Source organism: Schistosoma haematobium, chromosome ZW, assembly GCF_000699445.3.
Source record: "Schistosoma haematobium chromosome ZW, whole genome shotgun sequence".
NCBI classification, from domain to species: Eukaryota; Metazoa; Platyhelminthes; class Trematoda; order Strigeidida; family Schistosomatidae; genus Schistosoma; species Schistosoma haematobium.
This window is the reverse complement of record NC_067195.1, coordinates 49,727,221-49,754,927: the sequence shown is the minus strand read 5'-3', so window position 1 is coordinate 49,754,927 and position 27,707 is coordinate 49,727,221. Positions and strand designations below refer to the sequence as shown.

Below are 27,707 nucleotides of genomic sequence, written 5' to 3'. Positions count from 1 at the left end.
CCCGAAATGTCAAAATCATCGTTTGACTCTATGAGTAGCTGGATACCAATTTAACAGATATTTAGCACTTAAGAGCTTATCGACATTAGTGTAGGCAAGCTTTACAACCGAAGATCATCTACGGTGGAATATAATAAAAGTGATGTCATCTTTAAAAATACAACATGAAAAAATGTACTACTTGTAGGTAGTATATCAAATAGTATACCAATTTCTAAGAATATCTATTGCAATAAAAGGATACCTGTCGTCAGGGCTATTTCCCTTCATGATGAAAACTGTTTGATCTATCTTAAACTACATTCTACTCTTGTTATTTGCATAATAAGACAATTAAAATCACTGTGGAGCCTGGTACAAAATTAATTTCGCCCAAGTTGCCATACAACAATAGTACAACGAGATGAATTTAAGAAGACGTGGATCTGAATCCACCATCAGTCCTCTCAAGATTAAAGGCATACTTTTCTGAAGAGCCCCAAGTCAGAAAATTATTGCATCTGCACCACGATTACTGATTTTGAGCTATTACATAAAGCATCTCCAGCATATATCAGACCAACAGTCAGTGTGTTTTATAAGTAAGATAATTGAAATGTTTTTGTTACAATAATTAAAGGTAACAGAAGGGTTAAAACTAAGTGATATCAGAAACAGTTATGGATAAAACCATGAGGATATGAGACATTATTGACGAGAGGGATATTTTCAAATACGAAATAAAGTAATATTAAAGTCAAGGTAACGATAAGACGTACTTATTTTTGTACGCACAAGAGTAAGAGGAAAGTAGTTAGAAGTTTCATTCTTGAACATTTAATTGACCCTTATTACTCTACTGATCCACAGGTTGATTTGAATGTTGTTTGTAAAATTCATCCGAACCTACCTAGATCTCTTTGTATCAAACTCCTCAAAACAGAAGTAACTCTTGCCATTCATAAGTTGAAGCCAGAACTGAACGTACAAAATAAATATGTCTTTATTATCATTACCTTGGCCTTAAACTATTACTATTATTATTTTATTTTGCACTTGAAAATATTCCCCTCTCTCGTTAATTATGTTTCATATCCTCATAATTTTGTTCACAATGGTTTCTGATATCACTTCAGTTCATTTTTAACCCGCTACTACCTCTAATGTGGTTTATAAAAAAACAGAAAAATATAGTCAAGCAAAAAAACTAAGTTGAGCATTATCATATATACATTAAGTTGGTTTACGGAAAAAATCTCAAACAAAACGATATATACGAATATATTACTTACATACTAACAATATATTGTATTATCATATTGTTTTTAGGAGCATATACAGTGAAATTACATTTTTGAAAAAGAAGATGATTGCTACATAAACATGTAGAAATTTACAATTTTCGGAAACAAAAATAATAATAATTAAGGATTATGAATCGATTGTCATTTCCCTCACATATATTATATATGACATACAAATGAAGTTATCATAAACAAATTACTTTTTATGTATAAAATTTAGGTTTATAAACTCTACACATAATTTATCACATACTGACTAGTTGTCTATACGAATATTCGTCAATATTAGAACGAATAGTTTGACAAAAATTAAGCACCGAGTTGTGTGTTCGTTAAAAAAATAACATCTATACTAATTAAATTAATGGACAATTCAGTCTAGCTCAGAATCTTCAGTTTCCTCGATTACAGATTGCTTTGGGGGGAACAAAGAAAAGACATAAACAAAGAAAGAGTGAATTTTGTTTAGATGAAATACAACAGAATATTATACTTTCTGTCTATTAAATGGTTTTCTTTAAACAAAACTGAATTCACATTCAACAATATGGATTGTCTTAAAACTAACTTACATCGAAGATCCAAACAACAAGTACAACCAATTTTCTTAAAAAATACAAATGCTGAAAACTTATTTCAATAATTTATAATGATGTTATTTGTATCATCAGGTGAATGGAATAGTAGACAATGGCAGGTTAACATCTTTTTGACTAGTGTAATAAGATTGTGGTTATCAGGATTAGGTGTTGTATATTAGATGAATTAAACTTTACTCCATTGCACAAGTTGGTGGCTATCTGGACTCAGCAGCTAAGTGAATAACGCAAGGGCGTTCGAAGTGAACGGTACTAGGTTCGAGATCCGGAGTAAATATCCAGCTGACGAGTCCCAGACAGGCAAAATGCGCGTCCTGAATCCCACTTCTAGTCATCATCCACCTTTGCTTATCAAGGGACTGTATTAAATTTTTAACATTTTTTTACTAAAACAACTTTAAATAAAACGGTGGTAACTGCTCTTTGTTTCTACCCTAACTTTGTAGTTATACAAGATTGATTTCAAGAAGTTCCAATTGGACGTAGTGATATGTAGAGTCACATATGTTGAGAATGAGTGTTACATATCGATAACAGAATGAATATTGCATTATATCTTTCTACTATCCAATTAGTCCTGTTTTAGTCTTTAACAACTTTCAGTTGTTTTTATTGTCATTTGTTAAACAAACGAAATATCTACTTTTTTTGTAAAGGTAGTACATAATATTTGTTTACATTCTTTCGAAATTAATAAAAACTCACCCAACCACCACGCTTATATACCCAATCTGCATACCAACGTGTAAAAAAAGTAATTGTATAATCTTTGATTCGGCCTATATTTGCTCGACATTGGCCAGTATCACGAATTATTGTTTCATATGTTGAATTTGATGGATAAAAATTACTTGGAGGTGATTTACTTGATGCATGATAAGTATGAATAAAGATTCCAGAAAAAAAAACAAAGAAAGGAATAACTATGAAATGGATAACAACTTAATATGGTAAGCCAACAAGAAGTAGCCTAATGAGAAGGTCAGTTGATGGCAATCAGAAGTGACCTAAAAATAAAGTGCATGTTATTAGCTAAGAAATGGATCAGCTTCCAAAGTTTTAAAGTGGTATAAATATAAATGAGTATTTACGCACTTTATTCGGTAGCGCAATATACTTTCTTACTCTTGTGTTCTCGTTCAAGTAGTCAGTTGGGGGGTTAGCGCATAGCACACTGTGTATCAGTATCAGATTTTGAACACCGCTCATCACAACACAAATATTCTTCAGTTTATTATTATAAAAGTTGGTGTTTCCATAATTACAAATAAAAGCTGAGAATCTATTACTCTTGATGTATTGGTGTTCACGATTTCACTTTTCTTGATAAGAACAATGTACATAGATGATATTCAATTACTCTTGTTTTCCTTCTGTGAAACATGAGTAATAGTTTAAATACAAGTTATAGTGACTCATCATGTATTAAAACCACCAAGCAGTACATTAAATCAACCGATATTACTCTACATTGAAAATACAAAAGACATCTACATAACGGAGTCACTTCCTCATAAACATCTAGCGCATCAAAAGCTGTGTAGCGTGGCGTCGAGTTGGGATTAACTATGAACACCGCTACCAAGAAGCTCGTTCCAAATGACTCCATAAAATACCCGAAAAGCCAAAGATCAGAAGGCAATTAATGGACCAAGTCGATGTTTATTTGCTGGCGATCTCGTGGCATCGAAAGGATACCGAGATCGTGCCAGGATACAACCTTGGATACAGAAGGTAACCGAATTCGCGCGAAGTTACAATCGAAGTGTAAGAACAAGAATGGAAGCACGATATAGCTGTCATTAGCACAGTCAAACAAAAGCACATTAAAACAAACACTGTTACATTTGGTTATAATAATAATTGTTTTTATTAAACCAGTCGTGTTCTCGTGATAAATGTAAGTCACTACAGATGCATCACTTAGTAACCAAGTTGCATGGTGTATTCAACCTCAATACATCAACTCAAATATCCTCGTTGAAAGATCACTGTTTATTGAAAATTACGGAGCGATACAAATTATTTGTACGGTAGTACCTTAAAGCAGCGAATTCCATTTTTTGATAGATAAGAAATGTATATATATATATATATATATATATATATATATATATATATATATATATATATATATATATAAAGTCTTACGATTGAACGCTATATTCGTTTCTTAAGCTATTCTGTAACCCTCAAGCTAGAACTATACAGTGACCTCAACAATGGGAGAGCGGACTCAAAATATTCGAGAAGTACTTTACTCCAAGGTTCATTTCAATACAGAAAATACAGGGTTTTATATTTCAAATGTCCTTGGGTTGCTAGAAGATTCTGGAATGCTACTAAACATAGTAGAAGTGTAGCAATCAACCAATCAGAACCTCTACATGTGACGTTTCACTTCTTTGATATTTTTGGCTAAAACTTCAAGTGAACACTGATTGGATGAAACGCATCTTAGTGTTTCCTGTGCTTGCCTGTCTTTTGCAAAACATTTGCCGGACCGCCCAACATATATACATATATAGTCTCTGATTGGCTAATAACTTTCAACCAATGGCATCATAGTGCATGCAAAGGGCGTATCTATCACTAATCATTTTCAGGAAGATGGTTTTGCGAAGATTGTGATAATTTAGTAGTTGAATTCATTGGGCGGCTAGAGCTAGACCACCATGGAAAACCTGGAAGCACTGGATAGCCGTTTCGTTCTAATATGGGACTCCTCAGTAGTGTGCACCCACGATCCCGCTTTAATTGATTCATAAATTCAATCATTAAATTACTAAAATTTCCACAAGACCCCTGAATCTTATAGTAGTCATCATGTGCTCACTAGTTACTGGCTTCAAGAGATATTTCCTGGAGTCCTAGTGAGAAGCAGTGACCAGTGGAGTTCAACTGTATCTGTTGTGAGGCAGTGACTCAGTGAAAACAATGGTGGACGGTGGCGCGATTTCGTGATTTGATTGAAGTTAGATATTAACACTGTTGCATACCGGCTCGATGCTCTAGAGGTTAAACGTTCGCATGCGAGACCGAAGGTCCTGGGTTAGAGTCCCGCGAGCGGGATGAAAGCCAGACAATGTGATTGAACTCTAATGGTCACTGCTTTTAACGAGAGAACTAGGAATCGCATCTCAGAATTTATCACTTATGAGTACACAATAATTACCAGTATAGCGGCTTGTAGAAATTGTTGAACTTAAAATTTTATATCACGATTGGATGCTAATATAGTGCTCCGAATATTAAGCTATCGCCACTGGACATGAACGTCCAGAGTTTGATCCTCGATGAGGTCATCGAAGTGCATTGTTTGCTGCCTAATACTAGGAAGAAACAGCTGTCCAGCGTTTCCTGGTCTTCAGGGTCATTCAATCATAGGAACGTTGATATCACTTCAATCAAGCACTTATTTCGTTGGTAACATTTTGTGTATTTGATACCTAAATAATGAATCCTATTGGTAAACATGATAGCAACTACCCTTTTATATTCAGTTAAAGCGCAATGAAAACTAAAATCAAACCTAGAATAAAGCACTTCTCAGTAATCAAACTATGAACTGCTGTTAACATACCAGTCATAGAATGATCGCTTGCGATCACCTCTCTAAATCAAATGGATAAAAACTATACACCAAACGCTTTTAATAATCAAATTTACTTAATTTCTATGAAACGACCTACCTTCCTGATGATTGTAAATAACTTCCATCAATTTCCTCACTATCTGAATTAATATTTATCGATTGACGTAACATTGATGAACTTGAAGTTGACTCTTGTATTGTTTCCAACTTTTCTATATGTAGATTTAATATATGTCTAACTGAACATCTAGTAAGATAATAAAGAATAGCGATTCTATGCCAATTCGGTTGTCGACCTAATAAATCTAGGATATCAGCCTCGAAATTCGGATAATTTGTATGATTCACAAGACGATTTAATAAATCCTCTGTTATAATTAACTAAATTAAATTTCAAGATAATAATAATAAAATCAATAACCATGAGTAGATTATATGTGCTATGAACAATCGGATTAGAAAATGTGCAATTCGTACAACTAACAATGAACAAGTTTGAATATTATCATTAAAAAATAAATTGTCAAACTCAATTTGATTATACGTAACTAATCGGTTTTAGAAAGGGATAAACATCAATTCAGCATATCTAAATAACTAAATGAAACCGTTGATAATACAAAAAATAAACGCTTATTCATGTATGAGATTGTTCACGATTGAATGAGCTAACACACTAATCTATTGAAGAGAATGACATGAGGTTGCCTACTGGTTACCATTACAATTCACCAAAAATTCCAGGTATCTATAATAACATCATATATTCTATTAGATTACAAGAAGTGCTTTGTTTTCTAATGACTTTAAAAAACAGCAGGATTTATTTAAGTTTGATTTATTTAATGTATTAGCTAGCATCAATTAGTGATAAAAATCACTCTCAAATTGTAAAACAATTCCTACGAAATTACTTAAGTAATCAACGTATACCCACTGGTGATTAGTTCTGAGATGATCTGTGAAATCATCCAGCGATGAAACTGAATGAGTATTGTGCTGTATCGAAAATCTGATTGAAACTGAAGGTGAGAAACACTAAACTCAAAAATATTGGTTCCAAGGTGTCGTCTTCGATGAAAAAACTAAGGTTTCATCGTACATCATTTGTAGTTATGTTGTGCACCGTTGAAGTGTATCAAACTACGATAAAATGGCTGAGCAAGACTCATGAGTTTGAAATGATTCTCTAGTTGTGACAAGTTCGAAGTAAAAATTCCATCAAACTTCTAATATAGCAGTTATATAATGGGAGTATCAAAGAATAACATGTTTCGAAGTACAGAGTTTGTTTCCAAACGTAATTATCACCTAAGGATAACAACAACGCCCACTAGCATAAATTATTCTTTCTGTACATCAATCAGATATTGTACATAACACATAGATCATAATTTAAATCCATCTTTTACAACCTGGGGTCCAATGGTAGACTTTCAGTAAGCGAAGTAAAATACACAATGGGCTTGACAGACTAGCAGTTATAAAATATGTTAATTATGCCACGCTTTTGTTTGGCTGAATGTGAAATTTTGCCTAGAATGAGAATGGGTTACAAGTTCGAATGCAGACAAAACGAAATACAACTTAAATGAACAAAGTTCTAATTGTTAATTTAAATTACACGGGCTCGTTCATCCGGAAGACTGGACGACTCGGAATCGAGAACATTGACTGAATCAAACTGAATCATTATTCTACTAAATATTTTAAAAACCTGATCATTCTAACTTGAGTTGTTCTCTCTATTACATTAGACCTTTAGTTATTACTGTATCATTAGTTTGGGCGGAAACCTGGAGAACTACGAAAGCCATCATCCAGAAAATACAGGTGTTTATTAACAGTTGTCTACGCAAAATACTTCGGATCCGTTGGCCGGACACTATTAGCAACAACCAACTGTGGGAAAGAACAAACCAGATCCCAGTGGAGGAAGAAATTAGGAAGAAACGCTGGAAGTGGATAGGACACACATTGAGGAAAGCACCCAACTGCGTCACAAGACAAGCCCTCACATGGAATCCTCAAGGCCAAAGGAAAAGAGGAAGACCAAAGAACACATTACACCGGGAAATGGAGATAGACATGAGAAAAATGAACAAAAATTGGAGGGAATTAGAAAGGAAGGCCCAGGACAGAGTGGGTTGGAGAATGGTGGTCGGCGGCCTATGCTCCATTAGGAGTAACAGGCGTAAGTAAGTAAGTAAGTATCATTAGTTTACACTTGTTTTTCATTTTCACCATAGTTTGACTGGTAAAATTAATGTATCATTGTTTTATTTTCCACAAACTAGTTGGATCGTCAATCAGAAATAAAGTTCGCATCTAATTGGGACGTTCCAAGTAGAATAACAACTAAAATAGTCTGTACAAACAGTTCAAAGTATGCACACTTCTATATTTAAGACCTGCTATATGACTAACACATTTAATGTCAAAATACCACATAGTTAGTAAATAGCAATGATAGCAAATCTGAAATGGTTAAACAATGGAAGATTAAATCGACTTATATATTGACTATTAAAACAAATTGATATTTTTTACGTTTAACAATAATACTTAAAGAATAATATTGTGAAAACCGACTGTTTGTACACCTACTTACCACTTATGAAATGACAGCAACTTTATAACCTGTTCACTAGTAAAGATTCTTGAAACAAGTAAATATTTTAAATACTCCATTTTGTATTATTTTTTTTCGCTGTTCTTTAATTGTATTAATTCGATAACCGTAATGAACAGAGATATAGTTATTATTTTATTTATTCATAGACAATATAAGACTGCGGATAGTTGTCAGTTCAAAAAACCCAATTGTCAGATGAAAAAAATGACTAACATGATGAGAGGTGGAGTACAAAACAAGATCTGTCGTAATCGCGAATTCAGCATCAGAATAGTAGTTTAAGAACGAATGAAATGTATGAAAGATGACAAAATTCATTTAAACACAAAAATTGGTACAAGGAAGCACCAAATACATATGCGCTAGTATAACCGATATAGGACTATATCAACTGATATGTGAAAGTTGGGGATTCAAAACAAGGAATATGCTTTTAGAGGTACTGTTTGTTTAACAGTTTATGACTTCGTGGACTGTTGATCCATCTTCGTTTTCCTAGCCCAAACTTTCTCGCAACGTACTCCAGCTAGGATTGGACCTCGAAGTAAGCGTTAGAAGTGTTTTTGCCACTTAATAGAGGAATTTATACGACCACATTGATCAACTGAAAAATTTCTTCATTGAAATATCTCAAATTTACAAATTATATTTTTAAGTAATCGAACACTAGAAATAATCCATAGCGGATACGTTGTCCTGGTGGTCGGGCTTGCACGATACGAAAACTAAATTAGGTTAGATTGGCTGGAACACTCGTCCCTCTATGCTTCAACATGCCAAGCAGGTTGGTAGGAGAGCAGTAAGACAAAAAGTACTAAACTCGTAATCTGATAGTAAAGTTGTGCTGCCGGCTGCATAAAGAGGCATGATAGCGATTAGGTGTCTCTCTAGGACAACTAGCGTCTGTGACAATCCTGCCTTCTCACGACGGAAGAAGTTGAAGAAGGTCGATCCTACACATGTCAAACCTCACTCTGATCCACGGATTCTCGTCTCCAGTGGTAAGGTTTACCAGTAAGACTCTAACTCATTCGAAACTATATATATATCTTTCCACTATTTTCTCATACCCTATCCTCAAAGCCAAGTCTTTTTGATTGTTATTTCAACTACATTATTCCGATCTTTTTTACAATTCATCGTGTTAAATTTATCTCATCGTGATAATGAAGTGTGCAAACTTTGGGCTAGCATCTACGTGGATGATAATTGACTGACTAGAAAGAATATGAATACTAGGCCCTCAGTCATATGAACACAAGAGTATAGTAAATTGTTGTAATTGTACCTAAAGTACAACACTACAAATTACAACCTCTTAGCTCAAAAGACTCAGATTTATGAATGGGCAGTATATAAACGCATAGAAGTTAACATGTATAAAATTTTGATAAAGAATAATGGTTTGTAATAACACTTTACTTTGTTTCGAAGTTGTAATCGTTTCACCTGTTCTAAACAAGAATATTTCAAATTACGTTGGCTTGATTCTAATGATGATGCATTATGTAAGTCTGATGATTTTGTCGTAGCAAAAAAATTAGTTACAGAATGGCATCGTCTATTCTTTAGTTCATTTCTTTCTGTTCTGTTATTGAATATATTTTCATCTGATGATGAATTACCCCGTGTTGTATTTTCTAAGGAATTCTGACAACGTAAATTCTCAGCTCCATTACTAACCGAGTAGAATCGTTCACGTTTAACAAACTGAGCATTTTTGTGTTTGGCCGCTTTAGATGCTTCTGCTTCTAAAGTCTGAAAACGTAATTCTAAATCATCTTCTGATATTTTACCCATAAGACGTTCAGACAAAGCATCAACCATAGCTGCAACGTATTTAGCGTATGGATAGTGTGTATTGTCATTTGTTGATGAATGATTGAAGTTTTCTACTTTTAATTCATTTTGAAGTTCAGAACTGTTTGAAGAATTCCTCACCGCACAGTTTTCGAGATTTTGTGTTACTTTATTGAACTGAAATTTCAAAAACATGTCGACAACATGTGTCAAAAATAGAATGAGTATACCACACTATCAATTATGTCAAGAGTTTGTCTTAGTTTTTTTACAGATAGGACCAGATAAACAAACCTAGTTTGAAAATTTATAATAAGAGGAAGATTGTTAATACGTAAATAAGATTTATCAAGATCTATCCAGATGGACTTTGATATACTAAAAGAAAAAGACAAAGACGAGAGGAAAGTGAAAGGTAAAGACAAGTGATACTTAGACTTCATTGATGAATTTTTAGATTTCAGGTGCAAAGTAAAAATAATGTCAATTCTTCTAGTAATAGATGCAAGAAGTATGCTCAGATTCGATAACCAGTCTACATCGGCAGTCATTAACCTGATTCAGAGACATTTTTCCTTCAAGCAATACTACACATTCTGGTCTGCTTCAACCAGTACATCTAGCATTGGTCATATACTGGGTTTTTTGTTATCAAAAACGAGATCCGTGGTGTAAATGGATCAGCTATCGCATATATATTTCTCTATCAGATCTTATGTGTTCAGCGGTTACGCCTTGTAATCCGAAGGTAGAATAAACTGACTGATGAATCGCATACTCGATGCTAAATCATATAATAAATAAAATTTCGGCATTTGTTACTTCTTTCACCTCGATAATGAAAGTAAAACTTCTGAATGCTGAATAATGATTATCTTAATATTAATTGATACGATAGGAGCGTGCACAATCCTATCCCGAACGATTTAGGAACGACAGAAAAATTAACCCGTACATTAAGTTGGTTTTATCTTTACTTCAGACAGTTGTATTAAACAATTCTCAATCAAATTGGGGTATCTACGCGTACTGATTAAGTGGAACATATTTTTCAGCTAATTTGACCACAATTTGAATTACATCAAGTCGATTGAGTACCCAGATAAGACAAAAAAATAAAATCTACGATCAAATAGAACCCACAACACAAGTAGTTAAAACCAGAGAATGCGCACTATTAACCCGATGTGACCCTCAACCCTGATTCATGACATTCGTTCCCTTTAATAAAATATTTTGTAGAAATATAAAGGTTCCCTTGGCAACATTCTTAAATTACCGGTTACAAAATCCAAGTAACATAAACCAAGAATACATAAATAAATTTCCTTTACGATAAATGTATTGAACATCTCAATATTTGTCGTTATTAATTTATTTGTTTACTTGTCACTATTTATCTGTCCATTGACGTGCTAAATAATGAACATCACAACTAAATGACTGATATCAATTAAATTGTTTTTATTCACTACAGAATATTAGTTATTACATACATATATAAACAATATTGGTTATAAATTGTTATAAGACTAGTTCAGTATGGTTAATTGACCTATTAAACATACGTCAAAAAGGGAGAATATTTACAATACATAAGGAGAGTCAGATATCAGACACGATCGACAAATATTTGAGTGTTCACAATTTACTACTAAATAGTCGACCATTCGTTAAATGAATATATATACATGAATGACACACTTGGTTGGGACGGTAGAACCTTAAGAAGCCAGTGCCATAGCCAATTTCGCCCGTTGTTAAGACAAATTAAAATCATCAATTCAATGAATTACTTACAGTTGGGACAGTAGAACTGAAGAAACATTTATAAAGAAAATACTTGGAAAAAAAGCATTACTTACAAATAGTTCATTTTTTGTTGAAGATTTATTTGCTTGATTCGGTTTAGAACTGATGGTAGTATTTTTTAGTGCTACATCAGTCGCTTCCCTACCTGACACTATTTCATCCGTAACTTTTGTATGATCAATAGTACAATGCTGCATTGTAGATAAATCATTGATTGTAAAGTCAAATGTAGATTTATTCGATTTATCGCATTGAACCATAACTGAATTCAAATTGAAAGACTATCCAATAAAGATAAAAACAAAAACTTACTTCACACTGTTCATAAAAAATTCGAAAATTACATTAAAATCCCTGTGTACGAATTCAAAGATTCAGTAAACGCCAAACTTCGAGATGAACAGGTTGGATTACGCAACGACCAGTTGTGCACAGATCAAATGGCGACACTACAGATCGTTATTGAGAAGTCGGTTGGATGAAATTCGTCACTACACATAAACTTCTTCGACTATGCGAAATTGTGTGACAGTGTGGATAGTATAATCTTATGGAGCCTTCTTCTACACTATGATATGCCTGGGAAAATCATCAACATCAAACGGAATTTACACGACGGACTACACTGAAAAGCCGTGCATGTAAGACAGCTGACAGACGCATTCCAAGTGAGGACTGGAATCAGACAAGGCTGCTTAATCTCCCTCTTTCTCTTATGGTGGTCGACTGGATTATGCAGACCTCTACATCTGAGGGGAAGAACGGAATAAAATGGACAACTCGTATGCGACCAGACGATTTGGACTTTGCAGATGACCTAGCTCTTCTATCTCATACACACGAAAAAATGCAGATGAAGACAACCAGTGTAGCAGAAGCCTCAACATACACAAGGGAAAAAGCAAGATCCTTAAATAGAACACAGAGAACACCAACCAAATCACATTTGCTGGAGAAGCTGTAGAAGAGGTGGAAACTTACACATACCTGGACAGCATCATTGATAAACAAGAAAGACCTGATACAAATGTAAAGACAAGGATTGACAATGCAAGGGTGGCATTCCTACAACTGAAGAACACATGGAACTCAAAACAACTGTCAGCCAACACCAAAGTCAGAATCCTTGATACGAACGTCAAGACAGTTCTACTGTACGGAGCCGAAACTTCGAGAACTACCACAACCACCAACAAAAATGTACAAGTAAATATAAACAATTGTCTACGCAAGGTAATCAATGTCTGTTGACCGAATACCACCAGCAACAGTCTACTGTAGGAGCAAACAAACCAGCTTCGGGGTAAAGAGAAGATTAAGAAAAGACGTTTCTGGTGAACAGGACATACATTACGAAAATCACCAAATGCATCTCGAAGCGAGTGCTAACTTGGAATCCTGAAGGGAAGAGGAAGACTAAGAAACACACTGCTCCGAGAATCGGAAGCAGACATCGAAAGAATCAATATCAATTGGAAACAACTGGAAAGGATTTTCCATGATATATTTTGATGGAGAACGCTGGTGGGCGGCCTATGCTACACGAAAGATTACAGCCCTAAATGGGATAAGTTATTATATTTCATTTAAGTGCAAGACGGATATTCAAAGCATTTTGTAATTTTTATTCTACATCCTAATAGCCATTAAAATTCAAAAGCAAGTGCATCGCTCTTCGCTGGAAGTTCCGGGAAACGTCCAAACAGACTTCACGTGATGATTTTCTAAATATCAACGTTCTTTCAAAAAATATTTCTACACAAATCACTAATGTTGACGAGTTATAGTTCGTCCAAAGTATGACAATTTCTTTAGTAAGTGGGTTTATTGTGTGCCTGTATGTTTATCACATCAAATCGATTTTGAAAGCCATAGTTAAGATGGCTGGCTGGAAAGGAAAACTTCACATTTAGACTGCATTGATATAATATAAAAATGCTATGACTCATAACCCATGCACACGACTGTAGTGTATTGATGAAAATAATAAATTCATAAACAAAACAGGTTAGATAAATTTAAGAAGGATATGTCTATCTTTAGACGCACAGTCTGACCATTATTAGCTAAATCGTACAATCAAGCAGCATATACAATAATAATAACAGCATAAACACAACTGCAAGACAAATGACTTGTAACGGGAAGTGTGACTGACGTTAAATAGTAAATTCAAAATAAATTTGCTTAAAAAAATGATGAAAATAGAGTGGGTGAGATGATAGATGCAGTTCTACTTTAACATTCACATTGCCATATGACTGTACAAAACACTTGAATAGAATGTTTCTGTAGTGGCTGTGCTTCGTTAACTAATCACCCTCGTAACCGTTATCATATAATCCTCAACGGTGTTTGAAATCAGAAGGCAAAGAGAAGCAGCGACTAAAGCCTTATTAGTAGATAATTCAGACAACAAAGCCGAGAGGCAAACGAATGATTCAGCGAACCGAGAGTGTAGAGTGTTAAATGTATGGATCATCGAATCAATTAAGCAGCTAATAATAAAGTTAGCAGAATGAATATATGCGTAGGCAGTAAGCAATGTTCAAGCATACATATATCATACAAGCACAACAATGATAAAGGTACAATAAGTTGTTATAGTACGGATGACTTTGTCCGCTAAATAAGTTAACAAAAGGGCTTAACTGAGTTAAATGAGAACATACTCAATTGCACGTGGGTTGTTATATTTCCTTCTTCTGTTCAATAAGCGAATATGTTAATACAGTAAGCAAAGAGAAACATTAACACCAAAACCTCAATCTAACATCATTCTGTCTGACGACGCTAAACGTTCTCCTGAAAAGCTGGTTATTTCCTAAAACCATATTCTTGGCAAGAAAAAATCCGTACACTGAATTATACAAACATACATTTCTCGAAATGGCTATCATCACAAAAGCAATGAACTGATGAAATATTGAAAAACCAAGAGCATAATTGATTTAGGTGGAGTTTTGTCCTCTGACCTAAATGATTTGGTCATGGAGCTTTCGTTGTTCCTCAGACCAATATCATCAGCACAAAGTTCAGGTAGAATTAGTGTGTTCTTTTTTCTCCACATATGATACAGCTTTCCTGTAACCCTTGATCTTGATCAGTTTTTGTTGTCCTTTAATCTATCACCATCTATTTTGATTGTATCTCCAAATGATTCTTGGTCCTGTATTTGTCCATAATTTCTCTGATTGGTTGATAAATTGGATCGATTTCAATGTGTTTGTTAATTAATCGATTGACCTGAGGTCCAAGCCTGTATCCAAGATCTCAACATTTTTTCCAGTTGAATGTTTGTCCACAGTTGTCCACATTCATTGATGGAAGAGGAGATATGTCATGGATCTTGACAGCTAATTGATATTCATGCAGGCGAAGATGAAGGGGGCGTCCAGTTCGTTCGATGTAGTGTTTTTCACTACTGGAACAGTTTATTTTGCAGATATTCGGTTTTTCTCCTTTTGTCATTTCGTCTTTTGGTTTGCATAGGATTGATTGAAATGATGTTTTGGTTTTTGTGCTACACCTATTCCAAACGGCTTCAACAATCTCGATGTAATTTCTGATATGTATTTGATATATATTAGGATGATCCGTTTGTTGGTTTCTCTACTTAATTTTGTTTCTAATGCGTTTGGTTGATATTTTTTGGTGAAGTTCATTAGGTAGCTGTTCTTTCGGAATAAAGTAATTGTATACTTTTCCTCATTTTTCTGCGCTGCAAGTGCTGCAATGTGTTTTCGATCTCTTTAATAAAGTTCGTACGCAAGTGATTTTGAGCTCTTGGGTTGGTACTACCATAATTGGGAATTTGATCTGTGTGAACCGGCTAACGATATACTTGAGTCTCTAATTTTTCTCTGTCGGTTTTAGTGATTAATACATCTAAGAATGATAGGTATCTGTTCGGATCATTTTCCATTGTGAATCATCTTATGTCATCGATGACGTTGTAGGTGCTTTCCAGCTCATCCTTTCCATCGATGACGAATACAACATCTACATTTTGGCTTAATCACCAGTGATATCGAAGCTTTCAGTCTCTGCATCACTGCTTCTGTAATAAATCCTGACATTAGTGATCCCATTGGTGTTCCTCTCGTTTGTTTGTAAATTATATTGTTGAGTTGAGAATATGTTGTTAAGCATTAATCGATGAGTTCTAGTAAACTCTGGCGTTGAAGCTTCGAGTACTTTTGGAGATTCATATCATCGGTGAGGAGCAGAGTTAGAGTTTCCTTTGCTAAGCTTGGTTCGATTGAAGTGCATAGAGGTTGTCACATCGAAGAATATCATCAGTTCGTCGTTGTTGGTCTGAACCTCCTTAACCTGTGGATATAGAATCTCCACGACACCTATCTTTTATTTTTATCACGGCCAAAGATATAATCTTCCAAATGATTTATTGTCCCTTTAGAACGCTTGTTTCATTTTTATATTTTCAAGTTCATTATAGTCAGTTATATATATATGTCCCTTATCTGAATACACTTTCAATAAATCACCCCTGAAAGATTTGTCGATAGGATTAAACGGCTCTAGGACGAGAAAAGGTGAACGAGATACATGTTGTAGACAAACCGATGCTAGTTGTCACCGGATATAGACAAGCCACATCAGTACTTTAAAATGAATCAGTTAAAAATAAAGGATGGATTACTTATTGAAAGACAGATTAGGATACGAGTGACGCTATTAGAATGAAAGACAATAATATAAAAATGCTGCACATGGTTTATAACTTCTAACTATTTGAAGATTTTTTCCATCCAAAAAATAAACAAATCAATAACAAGTGCATTTTGACATTTCATTTCTTATCGGATGAGTAATTCCTGATTAGCCAACTGGTAACAGCAACAATAGTATTAATGGTAGATTCAGCTATATTCAAACTAAAGATAAACAATAAATGCAGAACCAGATGGGATAAAAATGTGGGAGGAAAGGTTCAGTAACATTCGATACCACATAATGAAATAATTACGGAAAAACTTACAGGTACATTAGTTTTATCTGAAGACTGAGGTTTTCTGTGAGTAAAATGACTCCATGTTTGTGAAGTAGATTCAATCAATTTATCGCTTCCTATTGTTTCGATCAATCCACGATAAAGACAAGCAATTTCGCCAGATACCTTTGAGCTAGGTGAACCGATTGGCCATGTTTTGGAATTCATTATTGGGGTATTAAACGAGTCATTTTCTAAAAATTCTTTATCCGATGAGTGATTTGATCTGTTCAATAAGTTATACTCTACTTCTTTAACTAATAAGTTCCCTTTATTTTTAATTAACCCAACATTCCCATGATGAGAGAATTTTGATGAACGCCGTTTGGTATATAATGGTAATAAGCGAAACTAGACAAGTGAATGGATTAAATAGATATTTAGTCATAACAGTTAATAAAAGAAAGCTAAAACAATTCACTCTACATTGAGAAAAAGAAATATATCGGATACAATCAGTTTAGGGATGCATGAATACCTAAAACTGACTAATTAACTTAAATACGATATGCTCTGACTCAAATATAATTTACTTAATCCTTTGTTCATTCGTGAGAGAACATTTTCACACGAATTATCTGAAAATATAAACGGGGCTGTATCACCTATAAAACTTGTGGAAAGTTGAAAGGTATCCAATGAGAAGATTACGTAAACAACAAAGTATGTCGGTAAAATTTACAAAACTTTGATTTAGGAAAAAGAAACCTTATTGGTGCTGATCCATTTATGTTGTATCATCAAATAGTACCGATGATTTATCTTTGAAAGTAAGTAACATTGGTTAAGTTGTTCTGTTTTTCTCTTGGCTCTTTTTCGTTTATTTTCTAGGTAAATTACCAAATGACCAAACGTTTTAAGTTTTTGCCAGTGAATTATCATATTCATGTCAAAAAAGGTATCTGTGTGAATAAAGATTTATTCAAAATGTATTGACCATTACGCAACCTGCTTTTGTTGTTTTAAATCTCGGACCACTTTATGATGAGACCTCTTTTATCCAATCTATAGACTCACATTTATTAAACAACTACAAATACGAATGTACAGCTTAGGTATATGACTTCATAGAAAAGATTTTCTTCGCTGAATCCTTTTTATTTTTATTGAATGATACAATGGGTCACTTTAATTGCCAAAATGTATCGATTACTTAGTACCAACAGATCTCTTAAAACGTTTTATTAGACAGTTCAGGAGAGATATATTAGGATAATTAACTAATATACTGAATCTGACTTCTTAGAAGATTAGCCACTTTAGATTACTTCCTCTATTCTTTATGCTTATGATAGCTAATTTATGGGTTGATAAGCCTTAAGTTTAACGGTATTTGATAGAATTACAAATTATCTAATGGTAGGATATTGTCTTTTTACGAGCGGGATAACATTTTCCAGGCTGTGTTTACGCACCTTACTGGTGGATGCTAGTTTTTAATCTCTACGATTTATTGTAAAAAAACCAACTATATGATAGTAACAACTAGGTAGATATCTAAGATATTTTATATCCAATTTACATTTTCTATGATCAAGCTATATATTTATAACACTAGTTTATCAGATGATACAATAAACTAGTTGTAATCAAGTGCTCATATTATTCAGTAAAGTAACCCGAACATTATCAGTCATCAACAATATAGAACCTTACACACATGTATATCGGCTCAAGTGGAAAATGACTTATATCAATCAAAGTGGAAGGTCAAGAATCTGAAATAACGATATGAATGATAATGGGGGGTTGAATAAAACGATTTAAGTTCATATGGAACTAATGACGTTAATGAATGAATTATGTTACATTTAAGGTCCCAAAAATGAAAAAAAAATCAAATACATCATTAATGTTGTTGCTAGTTTTGAACCTCAGGTTTTAATCTAAGAATTACAATTATCTCAAACGACTATAAGCAAGAGCCTTCACTTCCATTTACACATCAATCTGCTTAACAAACTATAATTTTATGGTCTGATGATATATTTTGATCTAGCTGTCAGTAAATTTTATCCAACATATTCCTATGCTATTTAACATTGTTCCTTGATGTAGCTGGTGGAATGCTATGATATAAACTATGTTCCATCGACTAACATTACTTTGAGATTATTTACCAAATAGACAATAAGCAGTAGCATTTGAAGATGATGTACAGAATATCTCAGAACTTAAACAATGAAACCTAACGTTACAAAAGATGAGAAACCCTACCTCTTCTTCTTGTTCTTCTACAGAAGCTTGAGTAGAAATTTTATCCAATTTCCTAACAGTGCGTTTTTTTCGCTTTACTCGACGAATAGTGTTTGTGGATAGCCTTTGTATTCTAGGGAAAAAACCACTTGATAAATAATTAGACGAAGATTCATTCTGACGAAATAATCGGGGGAATAACTGAGCACATACATTGGTAAGTGTTGGATGATGAAGCCTTTCATTTGGTTTGTTTATGATGTTTGTACTCAATTTTCTGTTGGGTATTGGAGGAAAGAGGGTACCACTGACTTCAGCACAGCCATTATATTCTTTTTCTAGAGTTGATGCTTTTTCGTGAGAACTAGTTCCCATAAATACACTGTTTAATTCGAATATTTCCTCTTTAGCTGTAGATAATTTATTTCCAATGTGAGACTTTAAGTTAAAACCGCTTTTGGGAAGCCGGAATTTAAACCATTTTTTGGTAGCACTTCGTTTAGGTATTATGCGCAAACAGTGTTGTACGTCTTCAGGGGCTGACTTAACACTGGAACGTCGAGTATATTCATTATGATGAGAGTTAACTTCGATTACTGACCATTCCTCTATTTCAGGTATGGTGTGAGTTTTTTCTGCACTTCCACTGCATACACTATGATAGCGCATGATCGATGAAGATACAGAATCGTCTTTCATTACAAACCTCTTGGACAATGAACTGCCAGTTTTTATATCAGGTATTTGAATTGGTATTTCAAACACTGGTGGACTGACTGGTTCTATGCTAACTGAATTATATAGTGAATCAGACTGTCGAGATTTAGCACTAAGACCATCAACATTGTCAAAACGAGGAAAAAATCCATTTATTTTTGTTTTCTGTGCAAATGATCCATTCATTGACTGAAGAGGAATTTTATTAGGAATAATTTCACAGTTAAATGAACAAGCTAAAAATAATGAGAATGTACAAAATTAGACCTGAAACTCCGTGTTTTTATCATTTTAATAAATGAGAACATGAATTTTACTAAACCGAATGACTAACATTTTAATCTAAAATTATGTAAGTTAACAGTCAATTCTTTTCAGAATATTTCAATCATGTTTGATGGAAATCAGCCTTCAAAATCAATGTTTCGGACGTACGATTATAGATTTTTATTACAGTAAATTCATATGGTAAATTAACATTTGTCTCATGCAGAATACAACTTATTTGATTTGAAATATAAATAAACTTTATGCCTATCATAATAAATAAAATGAATTACTTTACTGATCAGGAACATTCTTTACAACTACATATTAATTTTGAAGAGTTTGGAGATATTTGTGGCATTAAGTCCAATTACTATCCCTTGCGTTAGGATTCATCTTTAAACAATGTGGAGCTTTAAAGTAAACATACGTTTACTTATTACTATACGAGTTGTCACCAAAAACAAACTTAGCAATCTATTTCTCATAAAAATTGTAAGGCATATAAATTAGTTATTTTAAATCTGAACCTCCTTTTATCTAATGACATTTGACTTTTATGAAGATGATACTTGGAGTCAATTATAACCTCAATGAAACTGAGTAGTTTTTAAACAATTTTCCAATACTTCTGGAGCGACGGGTAGCGTATTACCTTGTTTGTTTGTCTTATCACACTGCATTTAAGCAGCTTTTAACTAAAGTTATAAAAAAGGAGAAAACATACAAACTTTATCGGGTAAATACTTTTTTAGATTTAATTTTTACTAAAGTGGGAAGAATCAACCTGGTAGTACTTTCTTGAAGTTCAACACGCTAATTAGTGGCATAGTGATGCAATAATAGTTTTTTATTTTTTGATTACAAATTATAAATGTTGCATAATGAGTGAATTTTGACTTTATTCTGTGTAAAATCGCCTTGAACAAAGACTTAACTAATAGCTGTAGATATTAAAGAAAGGCTACAGTATACGTAATATCAAATCAAACTCTGACAGTTACAATTAATTGGTAATGTCTTTGATTAGCACAAATCTATTGTGTATTTTTAACTGCTTAGTGGCCGCTCACCAATTATGCAGTTCAGTTGTTGCTAAGCTGATTCTTTCTAATTTCGCCCGAAGTCTGATAGTATATGTGAATTTGTAACAAAATATTCTGCAGCACAGAATCCACTCACTGGGGAAAGCCACTCATGTCATGAAATCCAACTCTCAGTGATTGCCGAGTAAAATCAATGAAGTTTACCAAACAGTTATCAAGCTTGAAAACTTGCTAATGTTTTGCTGTGCAACTGATACTTTAAGGCAGAAAAGAAGTCTCATGCATTGGTTTCACTTACGTCAGCATTAACCAACAAACGTTGCTGCAGCTTCAGCTTCCAATGAGCATCAAACACGTGTCTAAGGCTTTTTATAATGTGATTTAAAAAATACTTATTGTTGGCTGTAGCTACCACTTTGATGTGACTGGATTTGCCTATCTTGAAGAGCAAGTTAAACCAAATTGGCTTTAACACCTAAATCTAAGGATGGTCGGTTGCAGCCGGTATAACGTATACTGGGCAATCTTTACTGCCCATCGTACTGGCTTGAAATATCAGTAATGTGTTACGCATGAATGACCAGCATCTCTAAAGACGCTGCCATTCCACAATGGAAGGAAGGGTCAGAAAAGGTTGACAGTAAAAACAGTACATTTTAACTTACCTGTATGCAACCAGACTCAAACAGTTACCTCAGACACAGTGCTTATGATCATAGATCATCAAGGCCACTATTAACTAAATTTCTTTTATAGGTACTCCAAAAAGTTTCTTTACACGGTGTGAACAACAGATAAGTGAAAACTGCCTACAGACATCACACAATACATGAGCCCATCTTGTTCACAACAGACACTGAGTTCTTGAATGAACATAAAAAAGTGATAACTTGCTTACTGATAGCTTCATATAACCAAGTGTATTTTCATTAAATATGAACCTACTATCTTTAAGATGTGTTGTCGTATTACCGAAATGTGGAGAGATCTTTTCTAACTTCTTTAAACGTTCTCTGTTATCAAGAGACATATTCAGTATTTGGCTAACATAGTTAGCACATGCGCAAATCTGGCAAGGTGATAAAAATAATAATGTTTTTCCTTACTGGTGATTGATCAGCCCCTAACAGTTCATTATGTTTTATGTGATCTTTATGGGGCAGTACGCTTATGTCATCATGGTAAACATTTGATCCTCCTGTCATTAAATCATTAGGTTTGTAAGGATTAAACACAAACGCACTGTCAGATTCAGTATTTTTTTGCCTTCTAAGAGAGCTTATGTTCAGGTAAGCCTCTAACATCCTAACAGCTTCTTGTGTGACATGCAACGGAGTCTCTGGAGGATGCATTCTCAATTCGGACCTGAAGTAACAAAATTTTGACGGCAGGTTTTTAGAATCCATAATGATCCTTCCTATTTCTCGTACAAATCTATAAGAAAATGACGAAAATAGTTAAAATTAGTACAAATATTCTTACCCTTCACTAAATTGTTTGACCAAAAAATATCACACCACAATCATTTACCACGACAAATAAGGTGGGATAAACTTATATGATATACAATTTAGTAATAATTTAGTTCTAGTTAAACTTGTCTTGTAGAATAAATTGAACAATATGTAGCCTAATCCTCAGTCATTTCAGGCAACTTGGTTAGAAGACAACAAGTAAAAACCAATAGATTCAGTTCAAGAGAAATCAAGCTGTTAACTGTTTTGTGGCTGAGGCCAGTAAAAACTTATTCCACAGTTATTGTTAGAAATAAGAGACTGTTGCCAATTTATGAATTTTTGGTCGTCGCAGTCAGGTTTACAAGGATCAGATCAAACATTATGAGGTCAAAATACACTTATAAAAACAATTTATGTGCCACATACTGTAAGCTTCTATCTACTCCACTTTAAAGTTATTCCAAAGTCTATACAACCAACGGTGATGCGGTTTTTTTAAGTTCGATTAGAGAAAGTATTTATACAGAAAAGCGTGATTTAGGGTAACCCGTAGCAGTAATCAATATTAATGTGTGAAAATCATTCCCTCTTACAGTCACCTAGACTTCCCCCTATAATTTTACCAACCCTTGCACAAACTTCGTTTTCAAACATGAAGAGAATCTTAACTATTAGGGATAACAAAAATGGGTTTATGGTTACACGAATGGCAACCTTAGCTATACCTTACATTTTTAAAAAGTAATTTGAATTGAATACCGAATTTAGTAACATGGATGGGTACTTGTAAGGAAAGATGTGCACGCGGTTGACAACTGTGGTCTTTGGTCATCATTTTATGAGGGCAGTTCGAACGAAATAACTGATAATGGGAACACAATTAAAAAACTTCCATGTATTCATGGTGATTCTTACTTCTTGATTAGGCAGGGGGAATAATCCAAGTTAGAAAACACTAAAGACAGTCTTTTGAATTACGGTAGGGAGAATGTTAGTTCTGACTATCTGATCCAGCTCTGCCCCATGAACGCACTTAGTACGACTGGCAAAATGCAATTCAGTAGCAACGATCTATTTTTTAAGATATAAAATTTTTGAAATTCAAAAAACACCGGGATGCCCTTTGTCTCATAAAATCAAAAATCGAAAGGAGGAACAAAAGATGACTTGTTCGTACGTTCATTACTTTTGAGCACAGACTATTTGTTCCTAATTTTTTTGGAAAAGTAAATGACAAATATTGACTAACATAATGTACGAAAAGATCTTAAGTCAAAAACTGTCGTCCCAATAACTCTTTGTCTGAATTTATCGGATAGAAATCATAAATGTTAGGGGGGAATAGAAACCTCCGATAATTTTCTGATATTTCAGAAACCCTTCAGTAAACGTAACTTTTAGAACTAAGGAATGCAATGAGGGAGCGATAACTGCTACCATCCTTAAAAATAGCGGCTGAGACAGCAGTATATGTCTGAACACAAAATCAGCTAATAATAAACAAATAAATATAAGAAAGCTCTTAGTAATTAGTAGTGTATAGTTATTGACATTTTATGAAGAAGGATCGACAGAACTAAACCATATTGATGACCTAAGGAATTTTAAGATCACTTACGTGCCGATATTGGGGTAGAGATAAACTTCACGCTGTCAGGTCATCAAAGTGTTTCGTTCCCGGTAATTACAGTCATGTTTTCGCTCATTTAGCCACTGAATCGTACATACTTTGAATTAATTTCTATCATAGAGTAAATTGAAGGGGTAACTTTCTTTAGGTTATAAAGTTTCATTCACTAAAACTGATTGCCCTACACTCAATACATCCGTAGCAAGATGGGGAGATATCTCCATCGTACAAAAATCTTACGCGTAAGCCTGTAGTGGACACTGTGAGTACTGAAAGCTTTAGGGTGTCATTTTTTACGGCTGTGCCTTGAACTACTAAACATAAAAGGGAAAATAAAGTGGACAATTTTTAAGAAACTAAGAAGGAATTGAAGGGGAGACTCTCTGAAATTTTCGTGTTGCCCATCCTGGAAATGGCCCTCTAGCTTCTTTTTATCACCAAAACAACAACCATGCATGACATACCAATAACATACTTCAAGCTTCTCTTTATTAAACTTGCTTTTGCCCACGTAACCTAGTAACATATATTTGCACAGAGTGACAACACTTTTATTCCTGCTAGAAAAAAAACTTATCCTGGTTACTCATTTGGGAACATAATAATAAAAACATGTAAGCGCGACATGAAGTATGCGCTAATACAGTAAAGGATTCTAATCGGCGGCAACATTTCTTGTGAACATAAAAGACTGCATAAATGGCGATCGTTGGAGACACAGAAACTCTGAATACTTCTGAGATACTGACGATCCAGCGGAAAACCTCGTAGACCGAAACGTTCTGCTCATCATTGATTGTAACAGCGCAAATAATAATTCCAGCTTCATCCTAACTGGTTTTCAGGTTCAAGGTCAAAATCGTGGAGGTAACTGAACTTCATCCACCAACCCCAGAATAGCATGAGGCATTGTATGGTTCGAAAGAGGATGAAGTCACAAGGGTTTAGGGGGTTTTGAGATAAATAGTGAACCTTTCAGTGGATTGTTTCTCACAGTAAGCGAAGTCGTTAGGTGTCCGGTAAATCAATTAGAGTAAGAGTTCGGAATAAGTTTTCAAGTTAGAAACAAAAAGTAAGACTACGTTTTGGGGTTGAGAAGTAGGCTAAGGGCCATCATCACTAAATGATATCGATTATAATCCATGAGTAACGGTCACAAAACCTGACTACAAAACCTTTCTGCTTTCTGGTCATCTGGCAAATTAGTACGAGACAATGTCACAAACCCATTTTGTTCTCTCATACAGTGTAATACTACTTCAAAATCTCTCAGGTCGCCTTGAAAAACCAGATATTCTAACGTTGCTATCGTCCTGAAACCGATACATTTTTTATTGTTAATCTGAGAGTCGTTTAAGTTGGTTGTCGTCCATAAGCACCCCAATTTCTATAGATTTTCAGTCTGATTGACAAAATATCGGTAAGGTATGTCAAGTTCTTACATTGCTTTCAGTAATATACTAGCAGTTTGTCAATGCATTTATGACTTCGCGATAAAGTTCAATAACCGCTTCAATCATTCTCACCGGTTTATTCAGTGTCGTTGGCACAGATTACATCCGTCGAAACATCATTCGTTTCCACTGTCACATCATCTTCAAGCAGTGTTAAGCTAACAGATTTTTTGTCACTTTAATTTAACGGGACAATAACGTACATAAAAGTATGTGAAAAGCGAATAAGAGCATTCAGAAGTAACGTTTGATGTCTGCGCTAAAGTTGTCTTTTAACCGACTAGACCTACTACCCATCATGGAATTCAACCATCAATCAAGGATTTCTAAACAAATTTGTCACAAGCAGACGTTTCCAGTTTATTTCAAAAGAAATTCATCGGCTAAATATCTAATTACAATGTCCGGCATTATATCTTTTTTGAACCACTTCTTTTCCTTTAACCTTGACTATTCTCAGTTATCCCTTGGCTTGTGATAAAGTTTAAGTTTCCTTAAAGTAGTCGATATCCACTTCTCAACAGAAATCTGATTTCTTTTCACGTTTTTGGGAGTAGTTGTGACCAAGGTCCACCTCATTACATTAGGACCGTTTCGACAGTGGCATTAAAAATCCTGAACTTGGTTTGTTGAATTATGGACCTAATCCTAAAATTGTAGATATGTCGTGATGTGAACACACAATCTATAAGACCTAACGTGGAAGTCACATCAATGTCTATTCTGACTAGTCGTATCACGACAATCCGCAATATAGCGTCCGGCGTTTATAGAGAACACATTTGAGCCAGAGATAGGGTAATACGTTTCATGCAAAGACAAATTATGCAGAACGACTACGTCTGTGAAGCTGAGCTATGTCATCCGATTTACTGAATGAATAATCCCTAGCTCATCATTGCTGGCCTTTCCACCATGTTAAATGTTAAATATTTTCCTAGCCACTTCATTTTCAGCTTTGAGGATTGTGTGGTTAGGACTAATAACACTACATGTCTTTAGTGACAGTTCTTTTAATTAACAGACGCTTTCTAGCTATATGTAGGCTGGCTTCTCTTCGTTAGTTTATGCCCTCACATATGAATGAGATTCTCCATATTTATCAATGTTACCACGTGGAAATGTGGAGGCTTTCATCACCTCTAGAGATATGTCATAAAGCTTGATTTGATTAGTGTTCACTGTTACACTTTTAGACCTTAATTTACTCCTATGTACGCTAACTTACCTACTTCTAAAAAAGTTGCAGCTACACTAGATGTCTTATTTTCGATTGCTTACTATGTATGAGATAAAAGAATTAAGTCACCTGCAAAATCCAGGTCAGTCGACTGTTTCTAAGGAATACACTAATTGCAGTGCTCTTCCTTAGATGCAGAGGTCAACTTGATCCAGCCAATATCTAGCGGAAGGAAGAAAGGTGACGATAAGGAGACTTATTGGGCACCAGTCCTCACCTGCTTTGCTCGTGAGACCAGTTCTATTCGACCGATTGTTCAGCAGTGACTCACATAGTTCCGAGTTCACTGAAACATGATCCATCTTTACGAGTATCAGCCTGTAGATAAAAAAGTGAGCTACCTTATTAGCGAGTTTGTTGCTGATTGTTTCTACTTTAAAGTCTTTCTCAATAGAGCGTGTAGTGCTTTTGCGGTTACCTCCGTGTCTAAATCAAGTGCTCTAGCTAGTATGGTGTCTAGTTCTATTGCTCTCCAAATCTTGATTTATCTGCTGGTCTTCCTGAATTCATCTATCGTTGATGGGGTGACATCTATAAAAACGTTTATTTATGCTGCCTCGATGTTCGTTGGGTTCAGTGGAGCTGATCTACTCAAGAGCTCATCGAAATATTCTACCCATTTTTCCCCTTTCTGAAACGTCAATTGTCGTTTTCGCCCCTGGCTGGTCACTGATTTACCATATTTCGCCATGAGCTTTTGTCATATACTTCTTCGTATTTCCTTCTTTTGCAGATCCTTATTCCAAAGTTTCTAGATCTTTTCCATCAAGGTATGGTGCTTCCTCCAGGTTGTTTTTTTATTTCTGCACACTTCGTATATGCATTCGCATGCTCCACTCTAGTTCGTTGTTTCGGATGTTTCTATACCAATCACTGGTATAGACCTGTTACAACCGCGTAATCTACTCATGGACACGTGCGAAAGAAAGTTATTAGACGAAAATAATAGATTGTCCGTTTGT

At 34.5% G+C, this 27,707-nt stretch overlaps 1 protein-coding gene across 1 annotated transcript; it reads right to left on the bottom strand.

Moving 5' to 3' along the window:
* Positions 1-784: 784 nt before the first annotated feature.
* Positions 785-23,888, bottom strand: MS3_00003783 (uncharacterized protein). The gene is made up of 11 exons (XM_051211646.1): positions 22,447-23,888; positions 22,208-22,398; positions 22,071-22,162; positions 21,910-22,033; positions 18,956-19,887; positions 16,727-17,089; positions 11,778-12,005; positions 9,535-10,089; positions 5,575-5,858; positions 2,588-2,747; positions 785-1,698 (listed from the first exon to the last, which is right to left on the bottom strand). The coding sequence occupies exons 2-11, from the start codon at positions 22,368-22,370 to the stop codon at positions 1,657-1,659; spliced, it is 2,943 nt and encodes a 980-aa protein (XP_051071730.1). The 5' UTR covers positions 22,371-22,398; positions 22,447-23,888; the 3' UTR covers positions 785-1,656.
* Between the last annotated feature and the right edge of the window lie 3,819 nt (positions 23,889-27,707).